This window comes from Acartia tonsa, chromosome 15 (assembly GCF_053477335.1).
Source record: "Acartia tonsa isolate MP-2025a chromosome 15, ASM5347733v1, whole genome shotgun sequence".
NCBI classification, from domain to species: Eukaryota; Metazoa; Arthropoda; class Copepoda; order Calanoida; family Acartiidae; genus Acartia; species Acartia tonsa.
Window position 1 is genome coordinate 23,747,505 of NC_137274.1, and position 14,192 is coordinate 23,761,696.

The 14,192-nt window shown below is 33.2% G+C and overlaps 1 protein-coding gene across 1 annotated transcript in view; it reads right to left on the bottom strand.

The window, feature by feature from the left end:
* LOC145307023 (uncharacterized) overlaps positions 1-14,192 on the bottom strand; it is a 46,067-nt gene that overhangs the window by 12,501 nt on the left and 19,374 nt on the right. The window contains exon 6 of the mRNA XM_080149363.1: positions 797-959. Coding sequence (XP_080005489.1) covers positions 797-959 — 163 coding nt within the window. The remainder of the gene's footprint in view (positions 1-796; positions 960-14,192) is intronic.

Below are 14,192 nucleotides of genomic sequence, written 5' to 3' on the forward strand. Positions count from 1 at the left end.
CCTATCTATCTATCTACTCAACTCATAACTGTACATACATATATCATACTTTTAGAATAATGTAGGTAAGGGAAGTCAGCAAAATGGCTCCATATCTTAGGGAGAAAGAATCTTATCTATCTATCTATCTATTTATCTATCTTTCTATCTATCTATCTATCTATCTATCTATCTATCTATCTATCTATCTATCTATCTATCTATCTATCTATCTATCTATCTATCTATCTATCTATCTATCTATCTATCTATCTATCTATCTATCTATCTATCTATCTATCTATCTATCTATCTATCTATCTATCTATTTATCTATCTTTCTATCTATCTATCTATCTATCTATCTATCTATCTAACTATCTATCTATCTATCTACCTATCTATCTATCTATCTACCTATCTATCTATCTATCTATCTCTCAATCTATCTATCTATCTATCTATCTATCTATCTATCTATCTATCTATCTATCTATCTATCTATCTATCTATCTATCTACTTATCTATCTATCTATCTATCTATCTATCTATCTATCTATCTATCTATCTATCTATCTATCTATCTATCTATCTATCTATCTATCTATCTATCTATCTATCTATCTATCTATCTATCTATCTATCTATCTATCTATCTACCTACCTACCTACCTACCTATCTATCTATCTATCTATCTATCTATCTATCTATATATCTATCTATCTATCTATCTATCTATCTATCTATCTATCTATCTATCTATCTATCTATATATCTATCCATCTATCTATCTATCTCTCAATCTATCTATCTACCTTTCTGTAAGCAGCCTTAGCAGAGGACGGAGTAGACATCACAGAATGTTGTTGCTGTTGTTGGGTGTAGGTTGCTGGGCTGTTGTTATGGTAGGTTGTTGGGCTGTTGGTTGTATTATTACTAGAGGCAGTGGTTACAGCTGATTTTGCTCTATATGATCCCCTAAACAGAAGTTTTGATTTATTAAGTTTCTATCTATCTATCTTCTATCTAACTACCTATCTACCTATCTGTCTGTCTGACTATATATCTTTAAACTAGCAGATTCGCCCCTAGAAGCCTCTACGGGCACTTAAGGTGGGAGGGGAAAAGTCCACCCCCCTCCCCTAACTTGAGTTTTAAACGAAGTAAAAAAAATATTTTTTTTTTTTGGGGGGGGGGGGGAGATTTTTATCTGGGGGGATGTGGAGATACCCTATCCCAAAATAGTTAAAAACCTTTCCTGGACCTATAAGAAGCTTAAGGAGAGCCATATTGGTTCAGCAGTTATAGAGATCCTTTGCTACTGACGAAAAAAGCTTACTACTTTATACGATAGGATATATAAAAGAGGTTAACTCACAAAAAAATAAGAATTTTACATATTTATTCAGACATTTTAAATTGTTTCGAGTATGGAGATGCGATCCTCAATTTTCAAATTCTTTGAACGTACATATAAGACTTTTACAGAAATGCTTCGCATCCACAGCTATCTATCTATGCTTGATATAAAGTCAACACTTTATAGAGCAGATTGTGAATATTTGATTGACGCGTGCCCTGCAATTATCTAGTAGCAATCAGGGGCAAGACACAATTACTTTAGCTAGGCCCAAGGCATTATTTGTATCAATTTATGCATTCATAGGCCTATCTCTACCTATGTGACACCATATATGGGTAACGCTAGCCTATTCATGGTAATCTGTATGTGATTTGCTAATAGTATATGTTTATTAAAGATATTATGTTTATTGTTAAAGTAATCATATAAATAATCAGTACAAATATGTATGCCTACAACCATGCCTGATTTACGTCACATATTAACACACAGACATTTAATTGTACAGACAAACACTAAAATCCTGGTCCAGAGCTAATGTTATAGCATGTACCTCTTAAATTTATTCAGTTATTTATTGACTCCCCTACCATCAACTTCTCTTTCTGGCTTTAAAAGGTAATGACTTAGTTGTTTGGCATGCATTGTAGTTTAAATTTAGGCCCCTTAGTACTTAGCATGAATTGAGCTCAGGCCTTATGTTAGAATTCTAACACTTAGCACAATTCACTGCTTGGGACTTAGGGCACATTTCTGTCCTACTCTACTTATAATTTTAACACTTATCCTGTAAATATTTTCATACTTAACTTATGCACTTGTAATATAAATACACTTTATAAAAAAACATTTTCCTTCCTTAAATACTTAATATACTTATATAATTCTGACCGAATATCAAAACCAACCATTTATTCTTAGATTAAAGCAACATAATACTTCGCGTGGGTCTTTTGTTGAGCTTCCACCAGCTCAACCAAATTCGTATTATACTTGTGGGAATAGAGGGTTAAGCATTCTAAACAAACGAACCGACGATGAGAATGTCTATGTGTATTGCAGTAAAAGTAGGTTTTTAGTAGTACTCATAGAAGAGCGGTCTCCATACCTAAATTTGGACAAACGCCCCATTCGCACCCACAATGGTGCAACTTACCGGTTGTATCTTGGTAAAATTTTACTTCATAAATTTTTTTTTCTTTTTTTTCCTTACCGTACCCGAACCGCCTAAGGCAGGTATTTTTACCAAAATCGAATAATTGTAGTTATGGCAAAATCGGATTTTCCAAAACCTGTGAAACTATTTGAGAGCAAGGTTAGGACTATGAGGCGTTTGAAGAGATAGGGACTGAAAGGCACGACACAAATGCAATTGAGAGCCTCGTGTACGAGCAGTTGCACTAGCTGACACTCTAGAGGCCCTAGAGAATGCTAGCATATTTGTGGCCATTGGTCGCCGCCCTATAAGGACACTCGCACTGGTTGACACTCTAGAGGCCCTAGAGAATACCAGCACACCGGCACCTCCATGTCCACCTCTCTTTAGTAAAACACTTGGGTTGGAATAATCTATGATTGAGCTATGTGCAAAATGTTGATTTTTGGACTTAGTCATATTTTTGAGATCTAGGAGTTGTGCTAGGTGGCGGAGTATATATATAACTCTTCGGACTTAGTATGATTTTTACTTATTCGGAAATTCTCTAAGTATTGAAATACTTGAATCTTTGATACTTAAACCAGAACTTATTAAGAATCAAGCATGGAGTAACTTTTCATTTATAAGCTATCAAAATACTATTTGTAAAGGACCATTTTGAACTGTCTTATTAAATGAAAACTTAGGAGCAAATCTTATAGAACACGGGAAACGCTGTTAGTTGGGATACATATTGTCTTTGGAGCCATGTTTCTGAAACAATATGCCGAAAGCAGTTAGTACTCTTGAGTCGTAGTAAAGGGCCAAAAGATTATTACAAACTTGTAGCATTTATACTCAAGTTAAACTGTACTAATACTTTGGTACCGTTAGAACCGATTTTCTGAGATTTGCACTTACTTATACATGCCTAGGCCTTATATTCCTAATATAATTCTGATTTATATGCGGATGTATCAAAATAACTATTTCCTCCAAAATTTTGAGTTAAACAAAAGATTTCAAAGTCTCAAAGATATTCTCAACATTGATCGGTTGGAATGATATAAGTGTAAACAAATTACTTTATGCAATTAACAATGATTCCAGAGACTTCCTGATGCTCTGAGCAAAATATTCCACTTTTTGGACTTAGCACCGTTCTATTTCTTTTGTTACAGAGAGAATTTTGAATTTTTGGACTTATAGTAATTTTCATGAAATTGTGGACTTGGTTGGAAATTTACCAAAAATTTGGACTTGTAATAATTGCAATTTTTCCAACTAGATTAACAAATTTCATTTTCCACACTTAAGAGAAAATTTTGTTTTAGAGTAATTCTGTCTTAGCCAAAATATTCCAATTATGGACTTAGAGAGATTCTATTTCTTTTGGTGAAGGATAATTCTAACACTCTAATACTCTATGACTTTAAAATCCTTAACTTAGCGAGATTTGCACTTAGTCAAAATACTCCAATAGTGGACTTAGAGTGATTCTATTTCTTTTGACTTAAGGGCAACCTCTAAAGTAGCTATGTGAATGAACTGTTAGGAAATTTCATCTTGGACAAAATATTCCACGTCTGGACTTAGAGTGATTCTATTTCTTTTGTCCCAGGATAAATTCACTAATTTTGTACTTAGTTTTTTTTGGACTTAGTCAAAATTTACTAATTTTGTACTTAGTATAATTTCATTGAAAAAGAATTTTTTTGGACTTAGTCAAAATTCACTAACTTTGTACTTAGGATAATTTCAATAAAATTTTTTTTTGACTTAGTCAAAACTTATTAATTTTGCACTTAAGATATTTTCATAAATTTTTCCCTTAGCCAAAATTTATTGATTTTGTACTTAGAATAATTTCATTAGAAACTTTTTGGACTTAGTCAAAATTTTCCAACTTTGGACTTAGAGTATTTCTATTTTATTCTGACTTAGAAAGTTTTTAATTCAATCTTAACTTATAAAATTTTTTTGTATGTTCCCTACAAACATATACATAAATACAATAAACAGTTCACTCAACAATAAGTAGGACATGAAAACTAAATTTTTACTTACTTTGTTAATGCTAACATTTCTATTTCATGTACCACCAGGATTCAGCAGTGAAAGTGAAGACAAGTTAATTACTAGTGATAGTGACCATTAGTGATATAAAAGTATAGTCAACAATATAGGCCCTATATGTATTGAATAGCACGCTTTAAGAGACAAAGTTCTATAAACCAAACGCAGCAGGAGGTTGCAGCAGCCTACCTTGGGAGAGTAGGACGTCTCTAAAAGAAGTAGCAGAAGTACTACGGAAAGTACCCTACTGTCTTTAAATATCCGGAATCATAAAAATTTTTTTTTACATATCGAGAAACGTATGTTTACTTAGGCTTATTAGCACATAGACTATAACCAAGTAACATAAAAGTGTGTCTACATATAGCCCAGAGTTTTTATAACCTAACAGATTACCTTTAGATAAATTAGAAAGAAGTGCACTAAAACCAGTTAGATTAGTTTTCAAAAGTATAAGTATCGTTTAATTCAAAGTTGATAGGCTCCTTTGAAGTTTGATTGACAACCTCCACATTATAGGTTGGCCACCTAGTGTAGGATCTCACACTTCCTCAGAGTAAACTTGCACTTGAATATTGTATTACTACTAATTATAATTAGATTACATCCGGTTAGATAATTTTGAAAACAATCTTTACATATATAAATATAGGTGTATCTAAATTGTATATCTTATTACAGTTATAAGAATTGAAGTCATAAGTGAAGCCCCAATTTTGCGCAAATTACTTTATAGGATTGGAAGGAAAAACCCCTAATACAACTATAAGTAAGAGGTGGCGAGATCTTTGACATTCAGGCAAAATTGTTGCAATATTATTAGAATATAGACGATCCTTTGGGAGTGAACCTTAGTAAGTTATATTCATAATAGCCTTACAGGAATAAGTAGATCGTAGGCTATAAACACATATCCTTAGAGTGAAGTAAGAATTCAACAAGGATTATAAATTGCTGTTTCTTTTTCTCGACAACCATAATTTGCTAGGAAAGTCGACTCCTGGGCAAACTAAAGTTAATTTGTGATAGTATATAAGCATACCCAAATTAACTCCGCTGCAAACATTACTTAACTTGATAACTAATTTGAATAGCTAACTAGCTCAAATTGACTCCATAAATAAACCTATATAAAAGTTAAGTAGGGGTGTTTCTACAGTTGAGCTTAATTAAGGATAAGGGTGCATTAGCGCACATTTTAGAATATCAATCAAAGCTCACACGCAAGTATATACGACGTAGAAACAACTATAGGTGAAGCAGATACCACACCCATCTATAGCTAAGCAAATTTTAAAGCAAAGAATTGTTAGTTTAAACAGATTCTTGACCGTTTTAGACTACACCCATTATTTGTACTCCTCTCGAACTTTCGCTATTTTTATCTTAAAAATAGTACAACATCTCACAGGCATTTAAAGAACTTACAAATAGTTCTAAGGCTTTACAACAACTATCATGTCATCTTCCCGCAAGCAAGGCCAGAAGGATGATGAAGCTGATAAGGAAACCACTCCTTGTCGGGGACGCTCGACAACACCTGGTATAAAAACCCCTTCAGCTAATACAGACACTAGAGACTCTGATGCTTATGAGGAAATACAAATATCCAATCTAGAAGAGCCAGAACAAATTGGCGAGAAGAATATGAGCCCTGAATTGAATGAGATATCTCTGGACTCACTATCAACTCAAGCTAACTCACCAGACTCGTGGAAAACTGTTTCCCGTGTGCGGACAAAAGTAGCAGAGCCAGCAGAAGAACTTCTACTCTCACAGAAACTGAACACAATACAACTTGGTAGACCTAACACGAGTGGTTCACTTGAAGTTGGGAGGAATCTCTGCACAAACTGTACAAAGAGTGTAGAACACAAGAGAACCAACAACACCAACATTTCGAAATCTAAAGAGAGAAGAGCTAACTACAGAGACAGACAAATTGCCAAAATAGAGGCCATCTCAAATTATCATAAAAGAAAATCCACTGTTAGAGAAATGGCTACAAAATCACCCAATCCCAAACCTTATCACAGGGATAACAGGGACAGGCATTTTCAAAGGAATACCAAGCGGGATTATCAGGCTTCCTATAGATTATCACCTGGACGCTACTGTGTAGCATGTGGACAATATTCTCACAACATATCTGATGGATGTAGATTATTATGTGATGATACAGGAAGGTTATACCCAACTGTATTGACATCAGCTTTCTGCACAAACTGTTATAAGATATATGGTAAAGAGTTATACCATTTTCGACACCTATGTCCTGGAAGGCCAGCCATGATGGAACTGTACCATAGTGGTAAGGTGAAACCTAGTGGTGTCTTCAGGCAAACATATGAAGATTGGGCTAAAGCCAATGCTAAGGAATCATCTAAAGATTGTAACCTCAGTGGAATCAAAGCTGCTACAGCGGAAATAATTCCCAATGAGCCTAACGATCAAGTAGGAGATAACATTACACCAGCAAAGGAGGAAGAAAGGAAATTGTACCTTCATTGCTCTGGTTGTATGCCAGAAGAAATAGATTGTAAATATGACTATGACGTACGCATGACAGCCTTACTTGACTCAGCAACAGATAAAAACATCATATCAGCCAGGTACTATAGCAAGTTGTTTGGCATAGTAATGAACGATGATAAAAATCAGTTGGAAGAAAGTCATGAGCTGCCAGTCACATGTGCAGATCACAAGATCCCCGAACCCAGAGAAGTAACTCTTATGATTCGTCCCACATCATTTTCAAGCCGTCATTACCCAATTCTCTTTTCAATTGTAGCTGAAGACCATGAGGATGTCCCACCTATGATAATTGGACTGAATGGTATTAGAAGTCTACAGCTAACATGGACTCCTGTGTTTGTATCATATTCTTCACCCTGAAGGACCACTGAGCAGTATCTTCTGTTCTGAACTCGAGCTCCAGCTCTGTACAGGAGTAGTTAAAAAGATCAAAGCTAAAGAAACCCAAGTGATAGTGATGAATATCAACCACTTTTTCAACCTGGCACCTGGAACACAAGTGATCCTCAGCGACGATCATATTTCAAACGAAAACGCAGGAATTAAGATCTTACCTGGACAAACACAACTCATTATCAATGATGATGGACAACTCAGTGGCAGAGCTCTAATAATCAACAACTCCAATCACACTATCACCAACACAGTTATCACTGGTTACATAGAGTCCAGCGACCAATCTATTGTCAGAGAGGTAGTCGTTGATTTCGATTTCACAGGATCATTCATATATGGACTACCTATGCTACCAGAAATAGACGAATCTGATGACGAATTGGATCAACTTGCCATAGCCCGAAACACACCAGCTATTAATTAGATCACTCTAGTTACTAGTAACCAACCCAATAATACTCTTATACCAATCTGAAACACAAAATCAATAATCACATTGATTAACTTATCAAGCTGATAGATACACTTTAAATCATACAGCTATCGAACAGGGCACTCACATATCATGAGTGATCTTAATCTGATTATCATCTTAATGCTAATAAAATTTCTAGTCTCATCTATTCCTGAATGCAGTAAATTCGTTGAAAACAGAGATGATGTTGTAGAATTTAGGTTAAGGTGTATGGTCAAGATTGACAATCTCACACACTAATATTTCAAATCAATATACAAAAAAAAAAAAAAACTTGGGTAGTAATAAAGCTAATGCTTTACGGTATAGTTCTAGAATCTTCATACATTCACAAGTAGACAGAAAAGTCTTGGACAATCAGCTGTGCCAAAATGACACTGGGACCTTGCCTAAAGACTGTTATTGCTTGTGAAGCAAATCTTACACTAAAATTCAACCTATGACAGACAAGACAAAATTGTAAAAAAAAAATATATAAAACATAACCTAGATAGTACACTCCTCCACCCCAGGAGCCCAGTATACTTAGGGAGTATCATTAACTTGATTGAACTATCTAAGGCCGAAGTCAGAATTATTGAGCATACATTTTGAATATTCTGAAGAAAGTTGTGGAAAATACGCACATAAAAGATAGAAAATTAGTTTAAGAAAATTTCACTTACCTTGAAAAGTTGTAACTTTTCCTTGGTTCTAGGTTTACATGTCTATCGCAGTATAAATTGAAAGCAAGCATAGCGGTTTTCAAAAGATATATGGACTTACAGATTTTACTGAAAGAAGACTTTTTATGCGCATATTCACAACAGTAGGCATAAACGAACCAATAGCACATTCGATCTCAATTATATTTTCAGGTTAGACGAACTTTTGTCTCAATCCTAGCACAAAGGTAAAACTTAGAGGACATTAAGAAAGTTTGGCAACTGGACCAATTTTGGTAGATTAACTAGCATATTGACATGTAAAATAACCCTGTCAAATGAAGCTGGCACCACCTCTAGCTTTTATGCAATAGTCTTATTATAAATTGCATTGCCAGAACTCACAGACCACTTTTATCACCTGCTCTAATCCTTATATGATCATACAATACTATATCATTCCTGGTGATAAGATACCAAGCTTATCGTTGCATTTGCAAGCTAAGGAAAACAGTATTGGACCGCCTGAATTTAATTTTTGATTATCCTGAAAACCCTATGAATTATAATTCTTAAGTAACCTTGCAGTTAACATTAGGTCTAAGAAACACATTTCGGATACTTAACCCATCAGCCTATAATAATGCCTGAAATATATGCCCAAAACCATATTGCGACAAAAGTGTATCTAATTTGTATGTAATAGTGATAAAGACAAAACTATCGATTAGGATCTGTACGAACAAAACTATACCTTTAATGCTTTTATTATAAGAACACAGCAACAGTATATATTGTGATATGCCACAATTTCACCCATCAATGATTCTATTTTAAAAATCTAATAATTAGGCAAAAGCCATTGCCTACCCTCAAAAAAAAAAAAAAATTTTCAGTCAAACAAAATTAAGTTTTTTTTTGCATATCATACTTAGACATCGTTAAAAACTTAAAAAATTTTACGCGAAAATCCATTCAGACCTCTAATACGATCCAAATACTAATGCAACTTGGCATCGAATGAATAACAGGCTTATCGCAAAATTTAACCAAATATAATTAGTATCGCTGAATATACCAAAGAATCAATTTATTACTTGTTTAACCCTAAGACTAAAAACAACAATGTCCTTCCTGAGAAGAAAAAAAAAAAAAAAAAAAAAACAAGTATTAATTTTTAACACAAACACATAAAACTAGGTTAACAAGCCTAAAATTAATGCAGTAACTCATCAAAACTGACGTTAAAAACACTAGTCCCAATATAAAAGCTTGAACTGTTATAACAACAAACACACTTAATAAAAATGCCATATTTAAGTTGTTAACGCATATGAGCTATATTATATTTAAGTCTATAAAAAGGAACTTTTACTATTCTTTCCTTGCAAGTGATATTATATGCTGTACGCAATTTCTGACACACAGGGATAGTTAAAAGTTTAAATAACAAAATTCCCCTAGTTCTAGTTTAAAAACACCAAAACGTATCAAAACCTGTTTTAATTGCTAATAATACAACTAAAACACATAATATATAAGGTAAATTTAAAGGAAATTCGTAGAATTAATTAAAGCAACACTTTCTACATAAGACCAAGTCTAAACATCACACATATCCTCTCGCAGTACATAGTAAATTGCAAGTTTTCAATATAAACATGGTTGAAAGGAGATCTGATATAAATACAGACAAGTTAAATACCCTTTCAAAATCAAAGAATTTCAAACCAATTGACTAATATTTTGACACTTTCATAGAGGATACAAAAGAGTAATTATAAAGTCTTACAATAAACTCATGGACTAAAAGATAATAACCTAAACGAATACGTTTCCGCTTATAATTCCGGCTAAAGCAAAATCTGCAACCAGAAATATGTGCACAGTCATCTCTTTATGCACAAATAAGCAGCGAAATGATTACCATTATAACAAAAATGCAAATTTAAATAATACAAAACCTATGATTCTATACACGTACAGAATTCATATCTATAGAAACATTGAACATAAATTATAAATATCAGATTTCAAGAGATATAAGTTCACTCCAATAACAATTACTTGCATTTCCGTTTACCCTGTAAACTCGAGAACAATATAATAGTATGTTATTCTAATCTGATAACCGAGATATCATAATTTATGTAGAATTTTCCCACTCAAGGTTATATATCCAGTGGTAAAATTTACGTCTTCTCTATTGGCAGGGGGAGACCAACCATATACAATACACGTCGACTAAATAAGTCGATCCCTTCAAAAATATTTATACGCAAAAATATATAGAAGGTAAATTGTATATGTATAAGTTTTGAATCTGTATAGTCTAAACAGAGTGAAACAAGTAAAATAAACTGTACAAATATACGCATGGTACTACATAACCCAATATATACAGAATTGAGTTAAAATACCTAACATGAACCATGTAAATTACACAGGCATAACAATATTATTAGACAACCTATATATATGCCTTGAACTGAGATGAACTTGATTAGTTATTAAGCCTATAACCAATCTACATACAAAAAATATGTCAAAACTTTAATTATAGTTAGAAACTGGAAACGCCCACTCAGGATCTAGCAGTAGCGAAAGTGGGATAATAAACAGATTTTGGAAAAATAAGTTAGTTTATCATAGAACTCCAAGCAGTGAAGACCTTATTTATTAGTGTAAGTGTATCAATCAGAAAAGTAACTTTTGATTGTGGATATAAGCATTTATTAAATAAACTTAGCTGTTTAACAATGTATCCTAAAATAATATTAATAATACTAAGTATGTACTACTATAGTACAACAGCAAACACAATGACAGACTTGATACCCACTCACTATCAAAGTGGAGAGTATATAGGCTACACAGCTGTAGCAATTCAATCCATTCAAGTTGATATATCTGTAGGCAATACAGCGCCTGAAATAGCAATCTATGATGGCCTGAAGACTCAATTAGTCATTAGCTACGATGGACGCACATTCACTTCAGCACAAACTAAACTCATAGGCAAGTTATATACCAAAAAGATTAAGGACTTGCTTATTGATGTAATGAAACTTATCCGCACAATCAAGGAAGCTATTGAAACAGTAACTCCCTTAATAAGTTCTAACCGCATTGAAGTGACTAATAACGTAAATAAACTTTCTTATAAGCTAGATCATGATAAGTTTGATTTTACACAGTTATTGCTTGCGGAGATAGTACCACAAATCGTAAGTGGTATAACTCTTCATGCCAAAGCAGCTAACTTTGTGCAAACAGCAGAATACTCTTATGTTGATAGCCTGAGCAACTTAGCCATCACAAACTTAGAAGAGCTTAAAGCAGACTTAAACTTCAGACTTACTCTAATTCAAGATCTTGCAAAGACGGATATCACAGACACTATTAAAACTTTTGTAAGGCAAGAGCTTAACCTGGACTATACTCATAATCTCGGATTGGAAGTCCAAAGCCGTTTAAGTGGTGGTACAACATCATTCACCATGGAATTAAGTTCTGAGCCAATAAAAATCTACAGATATGCACCAATTCCTTTTGATGAATGCTACATCGATTCCATTTATTATTTGGATAAAACCAAAAGAGTATACAGACAATCTTATTATAACGCTTATCTACCGGTTGAAGCTGACCAGTGCCTTAAGGGACTACTTAGCGTTAATGAAACATTGATAACCAAGCACTGTCCTTTGGCGAAACAGACTTATCCCTATGCTTATGTGCAAGATGGAATTGTTTTTACTAGCTTGAGTGAGAATACTAATCACAGTTTAGAGAATGCATCAATAACTATTACATCCACTCCTTTTATTATAACAGGAGGATCATATAATCTCACATTGGGAGATACGATCACACAATTCGCACTAGGCTATGACCGACAGACCACAGCACGAACTTTACCATTTGCATCGGAATCACTGTGCCCACCTAAACCTAAAGAACCATTGACCATTAGAACCATCTTCGCTCATATAAAAGAAATAGCTATATACGTGTCGATAACAATTATCATGGTTATAATATTAGACAGTGTCACTACATTCCTAGTCAGACTCTTGAAAAGAATATTAAGAGTTTTTCAGAGGAGTTTGCGTATACGCGGTAGAACGCTTATCCCTCAACGACCAGATGCACATCATCATAACCTAACGGTAATCTACGGCAGGAGAGGTCACCCCGCCGCAACTACCGCTAGTTATCGACCTAGAAACTCAAACAGAATAGTCAGATAAACATACAAGTTAACCTGATTCTTATGACTTGATTTCTAATGTATCCAGATGGAAAGACTTACGGACATTCCCAATGATATAAAAGACTTTGCCAAACGGAAAATATAATACTCTCGTACTTACCTATACAATATTGTACTTATATTCTTGTACGTTCTTATAAAAATCTCTACATTATTATTATATGATTTATCTTAAAAGGTAGTGATAGAAACGGTAAGAAAATAAACCGCATATATAGTAACTATGATACCAAAAGAACATAGCAGGTAATGTTATTACTCATTTAATCGTTATAAAATAAGCGAATTTTAAAACTAGGCTAAACGCTTCATAAAGGTAACAATTTAATTTAATTATTATCACTACTAACGTGATAAACGAACAAGTAACGCTTATAGAGTAGCTACGTAAATGGGAATTTTACACAACATATATTAAACCAGTAATTAACAAGTATATATGTTACTTAAAAATCTCTATATTTATTTTAACAAAAGTAGATAATCTTTAGAAAAAGGTATAAAAATTTGACAAATACTTCTCTTTGGTGAAAATTATAAAGTTAAAACAATTTCGAAAACAGAATATAAACTTTCATTTAACAAATCTTTGGAAACAAAACTGCGATAATAAGAAAGATTTCTGACAAGTTTTAACAAATTTAGTTAATATATTTTTTTTTGGACTTAAGCTGTATACTGGCACATAAGAAAAAATTCCGAGATCATTAAAAATAATTGAGCAATAAATGCAAAAACCTATATATATATATAGGCACATAGCCTATCAATGACTCTACTCGAATCAGGAAAATTCTATTTGGTGGAAATAAAACTTAGATTTAGCTTTAATGACAGACCTAAGAATATTTTACCCCGAAATTTAAGTTTTACGGCTGTTGTAGTAAGAATTAAAAGGATGTTAAGTTCAATAGTTTTGAAGAAAAGGGATATTTACTCTAAACCCTACTAATTTTAAACATTTCTTCCTTAATGAGATTACCCGATCAATGATACTACTTTAATTACTCAAATACTAAAATTACAAATAGTTTTTACATGAGATCTCTTAAAGGTACTTGAATAAGCGTATTTAAATAGCTTCGTCTAACGTCAGTCTTTCAGTCTACTTAGATATTGGTTACAAAAAAAAAAAATATATGCTATTTACAAGTCCTCTATATATATCACAGCACAATTAAAATTCACGATTAATGCACAGGGATGGATATAAATGAAAGATTAGAGAAAAGGTACTGAGGCGCAAGTTCGACTAAATATCTATATATACATAACCCTTAAAAGCTAACAAGAATGAATAAATTGTGA